Here is a 17,167-nt window from a genome sequence, read left to right on the forward strand (position 1 = left end):
TGCTCCCTGAACTTACTGGCTGGGAACTTTATTATCACTCTGCAACTATAACTCCGTCCAGTAGGGGGGACGGTGGCCCAACTCAAACCGGTCACTTTTATTTTGGTTGCCATTTAACACCTATTTGTAGTAATAATTTGTAGCAGTTACGTTCCTTGAACTTTTGCTTTGCTTTCCAACGAAAATGTATGAATGAATGTAAAATGTAAAAATGTAACACGTCATGTTGTTTTACACCCAAACATGCAGGTATATCTAGGGTGAGAGCGTGTGCAGTGAAGCGAACCCTAAACATACTCATTTATTAGGCCTACAGTGGTCTATCTTGATGGTAAAATAGGCCCGCAAGGTGTAGATAAGAAAAGGTCCTGAAGAGAATACGTTAATCCAATCCAATGAACTTTAGATGCCACTTTAGAAAATTGTTCAGGTAATTTAAATACGCTTAGGTAACAATGCCCTAAACTAGATAATGTGTTCAGGTTCAGTTCGTAGGCGTTTTATCGGCGAAAAGGCATCTTTAATGTATTGGGGAACCAATCGTCTGAAAATATAAATGAGTGACTCAGGCTACCGGTGATCCACAGCGTTACAGCCGTTATGTCATTGTTCCAGACCGGCGTAAGGCCACCCTAATCTGACAGTCGGCGGCTTTGGAGGTGAGGGGAAATAGTAGGTCTGGGTGAGAAGTTGGCGTAGGTCTGTCGTAGCTCTGTAAAAGTATCTTTCGTCCTAGTGCCAAACAAACTTGGGGATATACACCTAACAAACCGCGAGGCATGAGTGGTTCATGCTGACAAGTAGGCTACGCAGGGCGATACGTATTAGACCGTAATTAAATGTGCAGATTGGCTAGCTAGGACAAACTAAACTGCGTTGACATTCAGTACTGCTATCCAATTGGCCGACACGCGGTCTGTCACTCTCACCATTTCAAGTCTGGCGCTGACGTAATCATGTCTGCCTCCGATGTCCCGCCCCTGGGAACGCAGCCGACTTGGACTTGAATGAGACGAGTTCAGAGCCCGTCAGACAGACGGATACAAAGTAGCACAGTCTGTCTGTCCCGACCCTCGGCGATTCTGGAGTCCTACCCAGGGCAGACTGCGCGGCCCGGGGAGGGGGGGTGGACTACGGACACATAGACCGTTGACTTCAGCTCTCAACTGTAGACTTAAAGACGAGGGGAAACATCCAAATCTACGCGGTTTTTTGATGCAATTTCGATCTGCCTCGGCCCGGGGAATCGACCGAAGTCAAGAAGAAAAGGCGGACGGGGTCTTGGTGCGCCTTGTTCTCTCGTAGTTTTCAAGATTTCGATGTTAAACTTCATGGGTGTGATTAACGGTACCGCGGTCCATCCAGACCAATGTATCTTGTACATGTAACTGCAAACGCTCCACGTCATTCCAGAGCATGGAGATCAGTAAGTAGGCTACATCTGATTTTTGTTTTATTATCACACTTGACTTGCTCGAACACTTTGTTTTTCCAACTTGCCCTGCTAGACTACGCTCAGTTTGTTGGCGTCGTCGACTTCATTAGGCTTCCATTACACTTCTGCCTCTCTCTCTCTCTCTCTCTCTCTCTCTCTCTCTCTCTCTCTCTCTCTCTCTCTCTCTCTCTCTCTCTCTCTCTCGTGAGTTTTTATATCAAGATTCGGTTGATTATGCGGGCATGGGTGGACTCGTCGTTATTATCTTAAATTCAACTCAAAACAACTATGCGTCGCTTTCCTTGTCTGCCATTTACGATAAACTTATTTGTCCGCACTGGGGGGCTTTGCGGGGCTCGAGCGGCGTCTCTGTCTGCCACCCCGGTGATAGGCCAGACCTCTTATCTGCTCGTCACAACACTGCCAACAGCGCGAGCCAGGCGTCTAGTCGTCCGACCGGGGAATCCCGGTGACTGTCCCTATCGAAGGTCACGAGAGAGCTCAGACAGGATTCCTACATGTATAGACTAACAGTCATTTCTGTGATAGTGATATGTTTGTGTCGCCTGTGCGTCGCGTTTGAGATCCCATTCCGTTTTACTTAAAACCTATTTACTCATTTTTAATCAAAGCCACGTACCAAAGTACATTAGTACGTAAAAGTGCTAAACAGGACAAGATGTAAAAATGTATCTAAAATGCAACATCACAAAACGAAACATTTTCTTGCAACTAAAAACTTAGAGAGTTGCATTACAAAACCACCTCTATGTGTGTGCGTGTGCGTTTTCTATTGTGTAAATTAAGATGGACCAGCCAATTCAGACTCATATCCTCAACTCAGAGAGACAGGGGAGAGAGAGGGCGAGAGAGGGAGATAAAGGAGGAAATCTCCCTGTTTGTCCGTCACTGCTCTGCTCCAGACTCAAATATGTTCCATTAAAAGTGAGCCAGAATTCTCGATGTGCAGCAATGAAAGAATGTGCTCTCCTCTTCTCTCCTCTCCTCTCTCCTCCTATCAGCCCCTTCCCACTCTCCTCCTCCTCTCACCCTTTCTCTCCTCTCTCTCCTCTCCTCTATCACCCCCTCCTTCCAATTCTCATCTCTCCCCTCTCATCCCCATTCTCTCGTCCTGTCCTGTCCTCTCACCTCTCCCTCTCCCCTCACCTTCTCTCCTTTCCCCCCCCTCCCGTCCCCTCCCCTCCCCTCCCCTCCCCTCCCCTCCCCTCCCCTCCCCTCCCCTCCTCTCATCCTCTCATCTCCCCTCCCCTCCCCTCCCCTCCTCTCCTCTCTCTCCTCTCCTCTCCTCTCCTCTCCCCTCCCCTCCCCTCCCCTCCCTCCCCTCCCCTCCCCTCCCCTCCCCTCCCCTCCTCTCCCTTCCTCTCCTCTCCTCCCCTCCTCTCTTCTGTAATTCCCTTGTCTCCTCTCTGTTGTCATCAGGGTGACACTCGGTGTCTGCAGGTGGAAGATGAGGTGTGTTGTGTCTGTCGACTGTCTAAGTGTGTGACAGGGTCAAACAGACTGGGGGAGGGGAAGGGGGGGCAGGGCAGCATATAGCATCCTGCGGTGACTGAATAGACACTTAGACAGACAGACATGCAGGCAGACAGGCAGACAGATATAGACAAGCCATAAAACAAATGAGACTGAGTTATGGAAGAAGCACTGTTGTAATCAGATTATTAAAGCCCTGGCTGTGCCCTGGCTGTGCCCACTCTGAGGATAAGCTCTCTCTGTCTCCCTCTCTCTCTGTCTCTCCCGCTCTCTCTCTGTCTCTCTCTGTCTCCATCTCTCTCTCTCTCTGTCTGTCTCCCTCTCTCTCTGTCTCTCCCGCTCTCTCTCTCTCTCTGTCTCCATCTCTCTATCTGTCTGTCTCCATCTCTCTCTATCTCTCTCTCTCTGTCTCTATCTATCTCTTTCTGTCTCTCTCTCTCTCTCTGTCCCCCCCTCTCTCTCTCTGTCTCCCTCTCTCTCTTTCTCTATCTGTCTATTTCTCTCTCTGTCTCCCTCTGTCTCTCTCCCTCTGTCTCCCCCTCTCTCTGTCTCCCTCTCTCTCTGTCTCTCGCTCTTTTTCTCTCTCACAGCTCTCTCGCTAGATGTCAAATTAAATGTTTGTTTTTTTCTAACACAGTTCACAGGAACATTGTTCAGCTTTCCCCGGTTAAAGTTTCAGTTAACAAGTACGATGGATTTATAAGGTTGACCATAATGGTGTGGGTGTGTCTGTTTTGGCATTCGTGTTTTCCCACAGCATCCTGGTTCCAAGGTGAGCAGGGGACAGGGGTGCCAGGGGTCAAACGGGGGTGAGCCCAGGACCCACATGACCCTGTTCACATCTGGAATTGCTTCTTTATGATACCCAGACATTAAAATGCATCTGCAGCGCAGAACTGTACAACTGTGTGTCACAGCATGACAACAGAACGCTGCTCTCCCTCCAGACTTGATGAATACAGAAACACTGCATGCTCATTGGCTCAGTTGGTATTTGGTTGGAACCGTGACCACCATGATTACCTGTGTTCTTGGTGTGTCATCGTCCCAGAACGACCCTCCCCCCTCCAACACACACACACAGACACACACACAGACACACATTATCCCACCACCCTCATCTCCACTTCCAGACAAGCCATGCTCTATAATTGCAGGGTGAGATCTTAGTCACAATCTCTGTCCTGTACCACCCCCCTCCCAGACACACACACACATACACACACACTCAAACACCAACACACCATGCCCAGCCAAAGCAGATGAGGTCATCGTCCCTCACAGAAGAGTCATAGACATGGAGACACACAGAGTCTGCTCTTTGTGTGAATGTGTGCTGTCCAATCATTAACCACTGTACTTGAACTGTATTGATCTATAGTATTTGCCCCCTTCAGCCGTTTGCTGTTATCAGACTAGTCACAGTCTTAAACACACGCACACACACCCAGGCCAACACACACACACACAACCCAGGGGGAGGGAGGTAGTAACATGCGTGTCTTTGTTGTCTGATGCAGGCTGGGGTGACAGACTGGGGGGAGAAGGGGGGGGAGGAGGAGGGGGGGGGGAGAAGAGGGAGGAGAGGGGGCGAGAAGGGGGAGGAAGGGGGGGGGGGAAAGGGAGGAGGTGTATTTGTTTGTTTATTTGGGTTATTGAGTTTCTGGGAAGAGAGCGGGAGATAAAAAGCGAGGGTAACAGAACATGGTCGTTGTTTTCTGTGAATCCTCATCACTGCTCAGTTTCTCCCTGGAGAAGCCAGCTCTCCACTCTATATTCTGTTAGCTCTTCATAGAAGCAGTAATTGGTAGCATGATGCTTACACTAATTTGGTTAGTTCAATGGATATACCTTGTGGGTGTGTGTGCGTTTGTGTGCGTGTGTGTGCAGCATGAGCAGACCCAGACGTCTCTCTGGGGCTGTCTGTCTGTGCAGCCTCAGGGTGGTAGACAGACTCCTTGTGGCTGCTCACACCTCCCACAGTGCTGTGCGTGTGTGTGTGTGTGTGTGTGTGCGTGTGTGTGTGCGTGTGTGCGTGTGTGCGTGTGTGCGTGTGTGCGTGTGTGCGTGTGTGTGTGCGTGTGTGCGTGTGCGTGTGTGTGTGTGTGTGTGTGTGCGCACGTGTGTTCTATTGTGCGTGTGTGAGTTCTATTGTGCGTGTACTAGAGACACAATAGAAACATGTTTGATGTGGTCTCACTGCATCCTCTGACACACACACACACCTCTCAACCGGCTGGGAATTTTTATGACAAAGGGTTTTGGTAAAACTCTCTATCCACCATGAACACAGGTGTTCCTCGCTGTCTGGCTAGCAGACCCCACTAAACACACACACACACACACACACACACACACATACACACATTGTGAATCAGGACAGAGTCACCAGATCCGTCTCTCTGGGGAGGGGAGAGTGTGTGTGTCTGAGAAGGTTTTCTAATTACACAGTGCTAGTTGTGTTAAGATGTACTGAATAACTCATTAATAATGGTTTGTTTGGCAAACCAAAATTGAGTCAATTAAATATCTCTCAACTCTTTGTTCACGCAAAAACGACTTTAACCACCTGACCTCACCTACCAATCAGAAGCATGGATGTCTTGCCAAGGGATCTTGGCCCACTAACTGCTCTCTGCTAGCCCTATCCCCCCCCCCCCCCCTTCTTCACACACACACACACACACACACACACACACACACACACACACACACACACACACACACACACACACACACACACGTATGAGCTGCAAGTGTGACTTTATTTAGCCTGATAGCATATGCGGGGGGTGGTTTGTCAAGCCAGTTGCAAGGTCTTCAGACTGCACACTGTTGGTGTCTCTCCTCAGGCAAGGCTATCTCATCATTACAGCCTGCCTCCCAGAACCTCACACTGTGTGTGTGTGTGTGTTTGTTTGTTTGTGTGTGTGTTTTTGTTTGTGTGTGTGTGTGTGTGTGTGTGTGTGTGTGTGTGTGTGTGTGTTGGAGCTACGGCCAGTTCTAGCGACAGGGTCTGGGAATGGTCTGCTGTGAGACAGTCAGCTCATAAAACCCAGCTGGTCACACACACCCACACAGACAGACAGACTGACCTGACATGCCCCACCCCCCAGTCTAATATCCCCATGATATTGTCTTAGGAATTCAGTATGTAAATGTGTTTTTGCATATTAAATCAGTCCTGCTTGCATCTGCAGAGGAGGGGAGCTGGAGGGGGGGGGGGGGGGTGTCTCCCGGCAACATGGGGGTGTCTGGGTGGTGAAGGTCAGAGGTGAGAGGTCAGTAGGGGAAGGGGGAGGAGGTGTCTAGGGTGAAGTAAAGGGTTCATTGTCACAATGCCTTGGGAGAGATGGGCTAGTTTGTGTGAGTGTGTGTGTGTGTGTGTGTGTGTGTGAGTGTGAGTGTGTGTGTGTGTGTGGTATTGTTGCCCTAAAACAACAGGGACACCCTTAAATCAACCCCAACCCCCCTGCTCTCTTTCTTCCTCTTTCATTCTCTCTCTCTTTCTCTATCTCTCTGTCTCTCTTTTCCTTTTCTTTTATGTTACAGAAGAATCACTAGCTGCTTTACTTTTTTAAAGTTTAAATAATTTAGATGATATTTTTATAATATTATTGTGCTTGGGACAAGAGGGCATCCACCTAGATTTAATAGTATTTGTAGATATATAAAAGGAATATTTATACATAGATATATCCTTACCTCAGTGCACGGAGATGGCAGATACCACCACCATACACTGTGTGAGCCAGCACACACGAGAGCAAGACATGTTTTCTGGTGTGTGAGGTACAGCCAATGGACATGTTTGGTAGTACAGAATTCCATTTACCTTTGATATCCACCACCGGTGGGTGTAGGATCTAGGTTCCCATACTAATTTCCTGTCTGTACCCAACAGACACTGTCATAATATTTACCCCAGTCTCAACCCCTCCCCCAACCTCCCCACCCTCCCCCCAGAGCCCCCCCCCCCTCCCCCAACCCCCCCCCCCCTCCCCCAGAGCCCCCCCCCCCCCCCCTCTCCTAGACCCCCACCCTGCTACTAGACACCCAGTCATTTCCATTTAATCATCATTAGGCTGTCTGGTCTGTGCTTAGCCAATATTTAAACCAGGGTGAGGACCGTCTTCTGGGGTGTGTGTGTGTGTGTGTGTGTAGGGGGCGGGGGTGGTCATGTAAGTTTCCCTGTGAGGTGGGGGGGGGCAGGGTGGATCACCAGCCTCTTGTGGTTCTGTGGAGGTTCTTGAGGTGGAACAGGAGAAGCTCACCTGCATGTCCTTCATCACAGCCCTGTCTGTTGCTAGTGGTTGTTCAGTGGTGTAGAAGTGAGGGAAGATGGTTGGTGATCTCTCCTCTCCTCTCCACCCCTCTCCTCTCCACCCCTCTCCTCTTCACCCATCTCCTCTCCACCCCTCTCCTCTCCACCCATCTCCTCTCCACCCCTCTCCTCTCCACCCATCTCCTCTCCACCCCTCTCCTCTCCACCCCTCTCCTCTCCACCCTTCTCCTCTCCACCCCTCTCCTCTTCACCCATCTCCTCTCCTCTCCACCCCTCTCCTCTCCACCCCTCTCCTCTCCACCCCTCTCCACCCCTCACCTCTCCACCCCTCTCCTCCCCTCTCATCTTCTCTTCTCGTCTTTCATTGTTGCTACATGTCTAGACTAGCCCTCAGAGTACCTCTCTAGTCAGGCAGACCAAGCTCTCATGTGAGTAACACTGCTCAATGAGGGTGTGTGTCTGCCTGATGGACACAAGCACCCCCCATCAGCACAGCAGAAACACTTGACACTGTCTCTCCTAAATTACACACACACTCACACATACACGACAAGGAGTTTGTCTCTGTGTCTGTGGCCCTATAGGAAACAGCTGTGATGTCCCCTGATTTGCATGAACACACTCCTCGGTTTCTCATTGTCTGTCAGCAGACCGATGGCACAGGGGTCGGGCGACGCGGAGAGGCTCTATGCAAATGTTCCAAAGCACCATGGCATCATTAGTCATTTCTGGTGGCTTGCGTAACTATTAGTCAGACAGAGTCCGACGTCAGACGGTCCCAGGGGACAGCAGACCACACCTCGACCTGTCTCTGTCTGATGACATCACAGCCCCTCCACTGTCTGCTCCTAGTCTGACTGGAACCCTGTCATCTGTTTTAGAGTTCTAGAATGGAACCCCTTATATCTGTTGTTACATGGTTCTAGTCTGGAATCCTATAATCTGTTACATGATTCTAGTCTGACTGGAACCCTGTCATCTGTTTTAGAGTTCTAGACCAGAACTCTGTGGTCTGTTACACAGTTCTAGTCTGTGTGGAACTCTATGATAAATTAGATTTAGTATAGACTTGGGTCTCGTGAAACTGCATCAGCCAGCACACAGAATCAACCTTCTGGTTTGAGAATGAGTTTGTGTGAAGCTGTCTGCCTTGAAACAGTTTATACGTTTTGAATATACACACACATACATACACACTCCCTCTCCCACACAACTCTCTCTCTCTCTTCCCATATGCACACACACATCCTGCATCCATGTTGTAACTGCTGCACTAATGACTGGTGTCCTCAGTAATGAGCAACAGAGAGAGGCTCTTTAATGTGGTCGTAAGACCGTTATTTTAACTGAGACTTCCCAGCACAACATGGTTTGTGTGAGTTTAGTGTGTGTGAGTGTGTTTGTGTGTGTGCGTGGAAGTGTCTGAGGGTGAGTGTGTGTGTGAGTGTGTGCGTGCGTGCGTGCGCACAGTTATGTGTGTAACTCTCCAAGGGTCGTTGTGTGTACAGACAGACAGGAAGTTGAGCCAGCTGGCAGCTCTACACACAATGTGAACATGCACCTGGAGACAGCTGGTGAGCTGCAGAGGCCCTTCAGTCCTCCACCTACGAGTCAGCCCAGCCCAGCACTGTCCTCACTAGGCCAGCACTGTCCTCACTAGCCCAGCACTGTCCTCATTAGCCCAGCACTGTCCTCACTAGGCCAGCACTGTCCTCACTAGCCCAGCACTGTCCTAACCAGCCCAGCACTGTCCTCACTAGCCCAGACCAGCACTGTCCTCACTAGGCCAGCACTGTCCTCACTAGCCCAGCACTGTCCTCACAAGCCGAGCCCTGCATTGTCCTAACCAGCCCAGCACTGTCCTCACTAGCCCAGCACTGTCCTCACCAGCCCAGCACTGTCCTCACTAGCCCAGCAATGTCTTCACTAGCCCAGCACTGTCCTCACAAGCCCAGCCCAGCACTGTCCTAACCAGCCCAGCACTGTCCTCACAAGCCCGGCCCAGCACTGTCCTCACTAGCCCAGCACTGTCCTCACCAGCCCAGCACTGTCCTCACCAGCCCAGCACTGTCCTCACTAGCCCAGCTCTGTCCTCACTAGCCTAGCACTGTCCTCACTAGCCCAGCCAAGCACTGTCCTCACTAGCCCAGCACTGTCCTCACAAGCCCAGCACTGTCCTCACTAGCCCAGCACTGTCCTCACTAGCCCAGCCCAGCACTGTCCTCACCAGCCCAGCCCAGCACTGTCCTCACTAGGGGAGTCAGGTGGCTGAGCGGTTAGGGAATCGGGATAGTAACCTGAAGGTTGCCAGTTCGATTCCTGACCGTGCCAAATGACGTTGTGTCCTTGGGCAAGGCACGTCACCCTACTTGCATCGGGGGGAATGTCCCTGTACTTACTGTAAGTTGCTCTGGATAAGAGCGTCTACTAAATGTAAATGTAGCCCAGCACTGTCCTCACTAGCCCAGACTTCACAATCCTGACTGGCCCAGCCTTGCCCAACACAATCCTGACCTAGACAATTCATTCATCTGTATCCATCCATCCATGCATCCATCCATTCTGCCATGTCTTTACTCTAACCTGACACTGCTTCGTCTAAACCAGGCTGGAAAGCTGGGCTTGTTTGGATTTGGTGTGGATTTGTTTTGTCTAGACTTCCTCCACCCCATGCGCACACACACACAAACACACAATCCCTAATGCAAAACTTGTTATTCAGGTTTAACAGAAGGTTGACAGGAGTTCTGTTCAATAAACACAGACAAACAGATCGACAGGCAGTCAGACAGAAAGACAGACAGACAGTCAGCAAGTCAAACAGACAGACAGGCAGTCAGCAAGTCAGACAGACAGATAGTGTCGGACAGACACGCGTGTTGTCAACGAAAGACTAGACAAAGCAAAGCCTTCTCACAGACTGGATGGTGATCATTTTGTCTAGCTACGCCCTAGTGTGTGAGAGTGACAGACAGTGAGAGGTGTGTGTGTGTGTGTGTGTGTCTGGGCTGCATAGCCTAGACGATCAAGCACTGATGACTTGATCTTTGCTCTCCAGTCTGCCTCTCACCCTCCAGTGTGTGTGTGTGTCGTGTGTGTCGTGTTGTGTGTGTGTTTGTTGTGTGCGCGGTGACAGCAGATGAATAGGTGGTGAGTGGTGGGGGCTGGGGGTGTGAGGAGTGTGAATCCAGGACTAGGCTTGCTCCTGCTGGCTAGAATCATAATGAGCGTCCTGTCTTTCTCACACATATACAAAGCCACACACCCCCACACGCACGCACATACACACACACACACACACACGCCTGAGACAACCAGCTGATAACAGGGTTAGATTTTCATATGTTTCAGACAGGCTGGACCACAGGTCAATTTGCTCTGGCTGTCTATGGTGGCAGGATTCTCTCTATATGTCTGTCTCTCTCTTTCTACATCTCTCTCTAAAGCTTTTCCTTGTCCTTATAAATAATAGTGTAAATATTGCCAAAGTAAAACAAACATGGAGAACAAAACTGTTATTATCAGGAGGTTTATAAAATAATAATGCTGTTTTGATGCTATTAATAGTTTTTTATTCCAAGCAATGGTCTACATTTATAAATCCATTAAATAACTGATAGCTAACTAAATAACACACTAATAATGGAAACACAAGTTATTGTAATAATAATATTAATTGTTACTTGGCACATAAAAAACATAATTAATATTTGTATTAATTCAACATAAATGCATTAAAATACAAATAAAACAAACAAATGAAAATAAATTATGTTGTTGAAGATCACACCAATTAATAACAATGCAATGAAATAATATTAATAATAATAAATAACATTTATTATTCCACTGGCTGTCCCCCAGGTTAAAACAGGCTTCTTTGCTGCCAGTGTATGTCTTCTGCAAACTATTTCATTTAGACTGTCTTGCATATTTATTAAGATTCATGGAATCAAGCCTTCCAAATCCATGGTGTTTGTGTAGTTCCTGCTCATTCCCAGTGGTCTAGTCTAGCTAGTTTACGTGGTGTTTATGAGAAGTCTCCAGTATGTAATTATTAGTTTAGTGGTGTTCCTGTAAAGCGTTCAGGCCAGACTGACTGAGTGCAGTTGTGATGCATTGTGGGGCTTTGGTTCTGTCAAGACCAGCCTGGGCAGGGGCTCTTCTCCCTGTGTTCCTCCTGGCAGTACAGGGCATGATGGCAGACAGTGCTCTATATCTCTGTCCTCCCCTCTCCTCCCACACTGGCAGTGGGAGTGTCCAGGCCCAAAGTTCCCACACTTGTTGGGTGATGTGTGACCCCCTCCCTCTTCTCCTCCTCCACCACCCAATGCCCTTGCCCCCCCACCCCCCCCCCCCCGCCCCCCTTCCACCACCAGCATCATCACACTACTACTGCTGGGTCTTGCTCTCGGACTCCACCCACATTCTTTCTCATGGAAATTATCTAGCACATTTTTGTGAGCCTTTGACCTCGAACCCACCCCTGGCACACATGCACACGCTGTCTTTCACAGACGCACACACACACACCAATCTGGCCACTTTAAATTCACAGTCTGTTGAGTCACTGTTGCAGAGGTAGAGAAAGTCCTGCGAAGCCTCCCTCCCTCCCTCCCCCTCCTCCATCCATCCACCCCTCCCTCTCTCCCCCTCCTCCATCCACCCCTCCCTCCCTCCTTTCCTCTCTCTGTCTGCCTGCGTGCTCAAAGCTGTCTGGCTCAGCATTGACCGCACATACCCTGTCTGACTGGGGTGGGGTAGGGGGGGGGCAAGGTTAACTTCCTCATGCAGCTCTTTCTCTTTGTCCCTTCCTGTTTCTCTCTTCCTCTCTGTCTCTCTCTCTGTCTGTCTCTCTGTGTCTCTGTCTCTCTCTCTCTGTCTGTATCTATCTCTCACTCTTTGTCCTTCCAATGCCTTCCGCTTTTCCCCTCTTACTCACATTTTCCCTCTGTCTTTCTCTCACTCTCTTTCTGCGTTTCTGTCTTTGCCTTCCCTCATCCCCCCCTCTCTCCTCTCCTCCCTGTCTCTCCTCTTTTCCCTGTCTCTCCTCTCTCTCCCTGTCTCTCCTCTCTCTCCCTGTCTGTCTGTTGACCTCCTCAACTTCTCTTTTTGGAGCTGATGGGGCTCTTGGTCTGTTCCCCAAACCACACACAGACACACACACACACCCTTCTGTTCCCTCAACACAACTTCCTGTCAGCTGGCTCTGTGCTCTTTCGGAGCTGTATGAATGTGTGTGTGTGTTTTCGGCATTTTGTTTTCTGGTTGCTTTAATCTTGAGGTCTGTCTCTACAGCTGGTCGGTCAGGAGTATGCCTGTCTGTCTGCCTGCCTTTCTGCCTGTCTGTCTGTCTGCATGTTTGCCTGTCTTCCTGTCTTCCTGTCTGTCTGACGTACAGGACACAGCGTGCTCCCAGGCGAGTGGAGCAGGACAGGGGAGGAGGGGAGGAGGGGGGGAGGGGATGAAGGGAGGAGGGGGGGAGGAAGAGGGAGCAGGGAGTGTTTGAGCTTAAGAGCAGTGTTCCAGAAAAAGAGAGAGAGGGTGTGTGTTTGAAAGAAAGAGAAAGAAAGATAAATCAAGGAGGTAGAGAGATATAGTCTGCTATGATGCAGCCCCCTTCTACCCCAAGTCTGCCTGCTTTGCGTGTCTGTGTGTGTGTGTGCGCGTGTGTGTGTGTGTGTGTGTGTGTGTGCGCCTCAGGGCTGCGTGCCAGCTGAAAGAGGCTGGCCGTTCCAGACAGTGGGTTGGGACAGTCGTTGGCACAGAACATGTATTTACCCAAGTGCTACACACACACACACATACACACACACACTCCAGAGCTGACCACACACACCTAGCAACACCACTGTTGTTCCGCAGTTTGTTTGCAGGAAATAGACTGTGTCTGGGATTTTGTGTGCGTACGTTTGTGTGTGTTCAGGTGTGTACGTGTGTGTGTGTGTTGTGGTGTCATAACAGGAAATCAACTGAACCAGTGTGGTATGTTTCTCAACAAGAGCCTAGTTAGAGTAACCAGAGGACCTCACATGGTCTATCTGTCTGATAGACACAATCAATATTGGGTTATATTCATTCATTATGAGAATGAATGTTCAGAAGAAGAACTCTTAAAACTTTGTTGTTTTAGCAACACATCTCTCGCTCATCTCTTTGACTCACTTTGCCCGCCTCTCCCTTCGTCTGTCTCTCTGTCTCTTTGTCTCAAACCATCATTCTCTCTGTGCCTCTATCCCTCTGTATTTCTGTCTATCTCTCTCCCCCGCTCTCTCTCTCTCCCCCGCTCTCTCTCTCTCTCTCTCTCTCTCTCTCTCTCTCTCTCTCTCTCTCTCTCTCTACCCAATATGCCTTATTGGCCTGAATTGTTTAGATTAAACATTCATGAGAATTCAAAATATCTGTCTGCCTCACTCACTTTCTCTCTCTCCCTCTCTCCCTCTCTGTCGTTTTCTCTCTCGCTCATCAGTATTCCTTCCATCTCTCTGTGACCCATCTGGTTGAGCTGGTCTAGACTTCCCACCACTCCCCCTCTCTCCCCCTCTCTCCCTGTCTCCTTCTGTCTCTCTCTCTCTCCCCTCCCCCATTGTTGTTTTTAGTGAGTGGGGGTAGTCAGCTGTTGCTTTGTGTGTGTGTGTGTGTGTGTGTGTGTGTGTGTGAGACAGACCAGGGGACAGGGCAGCAGGCGAGAGAGAGCCACAGTACGTGTGTGTCCTCGGAGGCAGATAGGTTTGTGCTGAGTAGAGAGAACTTACCACGTACCATGCAGCCTCTGTCAGGAAACAGCCAGCAGCAGCACAACTGTGAGCAGACAGAATGCCCTGGTGAGTTACCCCCCTGCCCTCCTCCTCTCTTCAGCTCTCTTCTTCTCTCTACTTCTTCTCTCTTCTTTTCCTTCTGCCTTCTACCTCTCTCTTCTTCTTCCTCTCTCTCTCTCCCTCTCTCTCTTTGTTGTTCTTCCTGGGAGACACATGTGTTGTGGTCAGATGGAGGTTAGAGGCTGTGCAGGAGAACTTCTGGGGGTTCTGTGTTCTCTCTGGGTCATGAGAACTGCTGTGGGGTTCTGTGTGGTGTTCTGTGTGGGGTTCTGTGTGGGGTTCTGTGTGGGGTTCTGTGTGGGGTTCTGTGTGGGGTTCTGTGTGGGGTTCTGTGTTGTTCCTGTGGTTGAGGAGGACGTGTTATCTGTGAGCTGCTGTTGATATATAGGTTGTGTTTGCATGTGCCTGTGCTACCTAAAGTGTGTGTGCATTTACAAATAGAAGTACAGAGCTGTGTGTTTATGTAGACCAGGTCAAACAGGGTTGTGTAATATAGGTGTGTAACATTCCAGGAATGTTGGAAAGCACTTTTATCAACCCTGTCTGGTCTTGGAGGTGAAGCGAGAGAGAGAAGGAGAAAGAGAGAGATAAAGAAAGGAAGAGAGAGAGGGAAGGGGGAGGGGGAGTTTAGAATGTAGCTGGAGGCAAGACTCTCTCACAGACTGGATTTGGCCATGAACATGTCTCTCTCCCACATGGTGTGAGAAAAAAGCTGTGTGGTTGTGTGTGTGTGTGTGTGTGTGTGTGTGTGTGTGTGTGTGTGTGTGTGTGTGTGTGTGTGTGTGTGTGTCTAAAGCGAGAATGTGTGTAATTTCTCAATAGTGGTGTTATTATCTTGTACTCTCCTTGAGTATCTATCACATTTTTAGAACTCTAAATGGCTCTGTGTACTTGTTAGTGTGTGTATCTCAGTGTGTGTGTTTGTGTGTGTGTGTGTGGGTGTGTTTGTGTTTCTCAGTGGGTGTGTTTGTGTGTGTGTATCTCAGTGAGTGTGTGTGTGCCTCAGTGGGTGAATGTGTGTCTCAGTGTGTATGTGTGGGTGTGTGTGTGTGGGTGTGTGTGTGGGAGGTAGGGATGGTGTAGGGCAGGCTGCTCTGACCTCACTGTCTCCAGATAAAGATATTCCTATCTGCCCAGAGTCCACACACTGAACTTTGAAACAGACCCCTGTGTCTGGGTCAATACCACACACAAACACACAAACACACACACACACACAGAGGCACACACACGTGCACACGCACACACATACAGGAATAACGTGTTTACTAAATGGCTTGGTCTGAGCACACATGATGTTGGTGGTAATGGTGATGTCATCAATCATAACAGCTTGCTCATCTCATCCTCCCCTCCTCCTTTCCTTCTCTCCTCCTCCTCCTCCTCCTTGCCTCTCCTCATTCCCTCTCCCCTCCCCTCCTCCTCCCCTCCTCCTCCTCCTCCTCTTCTCAACACCTCTCTCCTCCCTTCTCTCTGCAGCCCAGCTGGAGTTTGTCCAGATCCTGGTGATTGTCATGGTGATGATGGTGATGGTGGTGGTGATCACGTGTGTACTGAACCGGTACCGGCGCTCCGCTCGCTCACTGCTGTCCCGGCACGGCCCGCAGCGCCGACCTCACCTCCCCTTGGCTTCTGTAAGTATGCTGATACCTCCTATTGGCTATCGCCACCACACTCCATCTTCCATTGGCTACCACAGCTGTACACCACCTTCTATTGGCTAGCTTAGCTATGTTTAGCTGTACGCCACCTCCTATTGGCTAGCTCAGCTATATTTAGCTGTACGCCACCTCCTATTGGCTAGTTCAACTGCTTTGTGTGTGGCAGACATGCTGTCTGGCACCTGACTGACACAGTTCTAGAACCGTATGACCTCAATGCTGTCTTCTGAATCACCGTGACTCACACAAAATGACTCACCAGAGATGAAACACACACGCGCACACACACACACATACAATATAGGATTCTCCCAGGTGCCCTGTGCAAATTAGCCCCTGCTGAATCTCAGATAGACAACCAGACACAGCCAGCAAGAGAAAGCCACCTGGTGGTCATTCACTGAAATGCCACACCAGTAACTTTACAAATAACATTTTTGCTCTCTTGTTTTCCCTCTCTGTCTCGCTCTCTCTGTCTCTCTCTCTGTCTCTCTGTCTCTCTGTCTCTCTCTCTCTCTCTCTCTCTCTCTCTCTCTCTCTCTCTCTCTCTCTCAGGAGGGAGGTCTGTGGTCATCAGAAGGTGCAGGGCCCTCTAGTGGACAGAGTGAGGTAAGAAAAGTAAAAAGCTCCCATCTTTCACTTCACATGTTAATTTCAGACGGATCACGCGTCTCATTGGCTGTCATTGAGGACCTCTCCTGTGCTTGTTAGCTTACGTTAAGATACGTGCCAAAGTGATGCCACGTCTAATCTGCACCTCTAACCCTCCCCCCTCCCCCCCACAGCAGCAGGCGTTCACGCCCCGCCCCCCCGAGCGGGTGCCCTCCTACCTGCAGCGCGAGCTGGGCCGCTTTCAGCCCACCTACCCTTACCTGCCCCAGAGCTTGATCGACCTGCCCCCCACCATCTCCCTGTCGGACGGCGAGGAGCCCCCCCCGTACCAGGGCCCCTGCACCCTGCAACTCCGAGACCCCGAGCAGCAGCTGGAGCTCAACCGCGAGTCTGTCCGGGCTCCGCCCAACCGCACCGTCTACGACAGCCACCTCCTGGACTCCTCACACTGCCCCCAGGCCCCGCCCCACCTGCACCCGGGGGGGGGGGGCGGTGGCGTCATGGCGACCACCGCAGCCTTCGGCGGTCAGGGCGCGCGGGTGCACGGGGCCCCGCCCACCTACAGCGAGGTGATCGGTCACTACTACCACCCTTCCTCCCTGCCCCCTCATCCCCATCAGACTGGCGGGCCCCCGCACCCCCCCTCGCTGCTGCAGGGGCTCCTGCCCAACATCAGCCCCCCGCCGGGCAGCCTGGAGAGCAGGAACGCTCGCAACTCCAAGGAGAAGCAGAAGCCCCAGCAGGTGTGATGCGCTCGCCGCGTGCGTCTCTCCAACACAGCCCACACACACTTCCTGCTTCCTGCTCTTCCATGCATCAGCTGACCCGGGGATGAGAGAGAAGCTGATGTCAGGGTTGAGGT

At 50.4% G+C, this 17,167-nt stretch overlaps 1 protein-coding gene across 2 annotated transcripts; it reads left to right on the forward strand.

The window, feature by feature from the left end:
* Nucleotides 1-1,041: 1,041 nt before the first annotated feature.
* Nucleotides 1,042-17,167, forward strand: pmepa1 (prostate transmembrane protein, androgen induced 1). 2 transcript variants are annotated; one of them, XM_067241222.1, is made up of 4 exons: nucleotides 1,042-1,426; nucleotides 15,512-15,666; nucleotides 16,249-16,302; nucleotides 16,479-17,167. In XM_067241222.1, the coding sequence occupies exons 1-4, from the start codon at nucleotides 1,417-1,419 to the stop codon at nucleotides 17,052-17,054; spliced, it is 795 nt and encodes a 264-aa protein (XP_067097323.1). In that variant the 5' UTR covers nucleotides 1,042-1,416; the 3' UTR covers nucleotides 17,055-17,167. The 2 variants fall into 2 exon arrangements, with proteins under 2 accessions (XP_067097323.1, XP_067097315.1); XM_067241214.1 differs by lacking the exon at nucleotides 1,042-1,426 and adding an exon at nucleotides 13,946-14,038.

This window comes from Osmerus mordax, chromosome 1 (genome assembly GCF_038355195.1).
Source record: "Osmerus mordax isolate fOsmMor3 chromosome 1, fOsmMor3.pri, whole genome shotgun sequence".
Lineage (NCBI taxonomy): Eukaryota > Metazoa > Chordata > Actinopteri > Osmeriformes > Osmeridae > Osmerus > Osmerus mordax.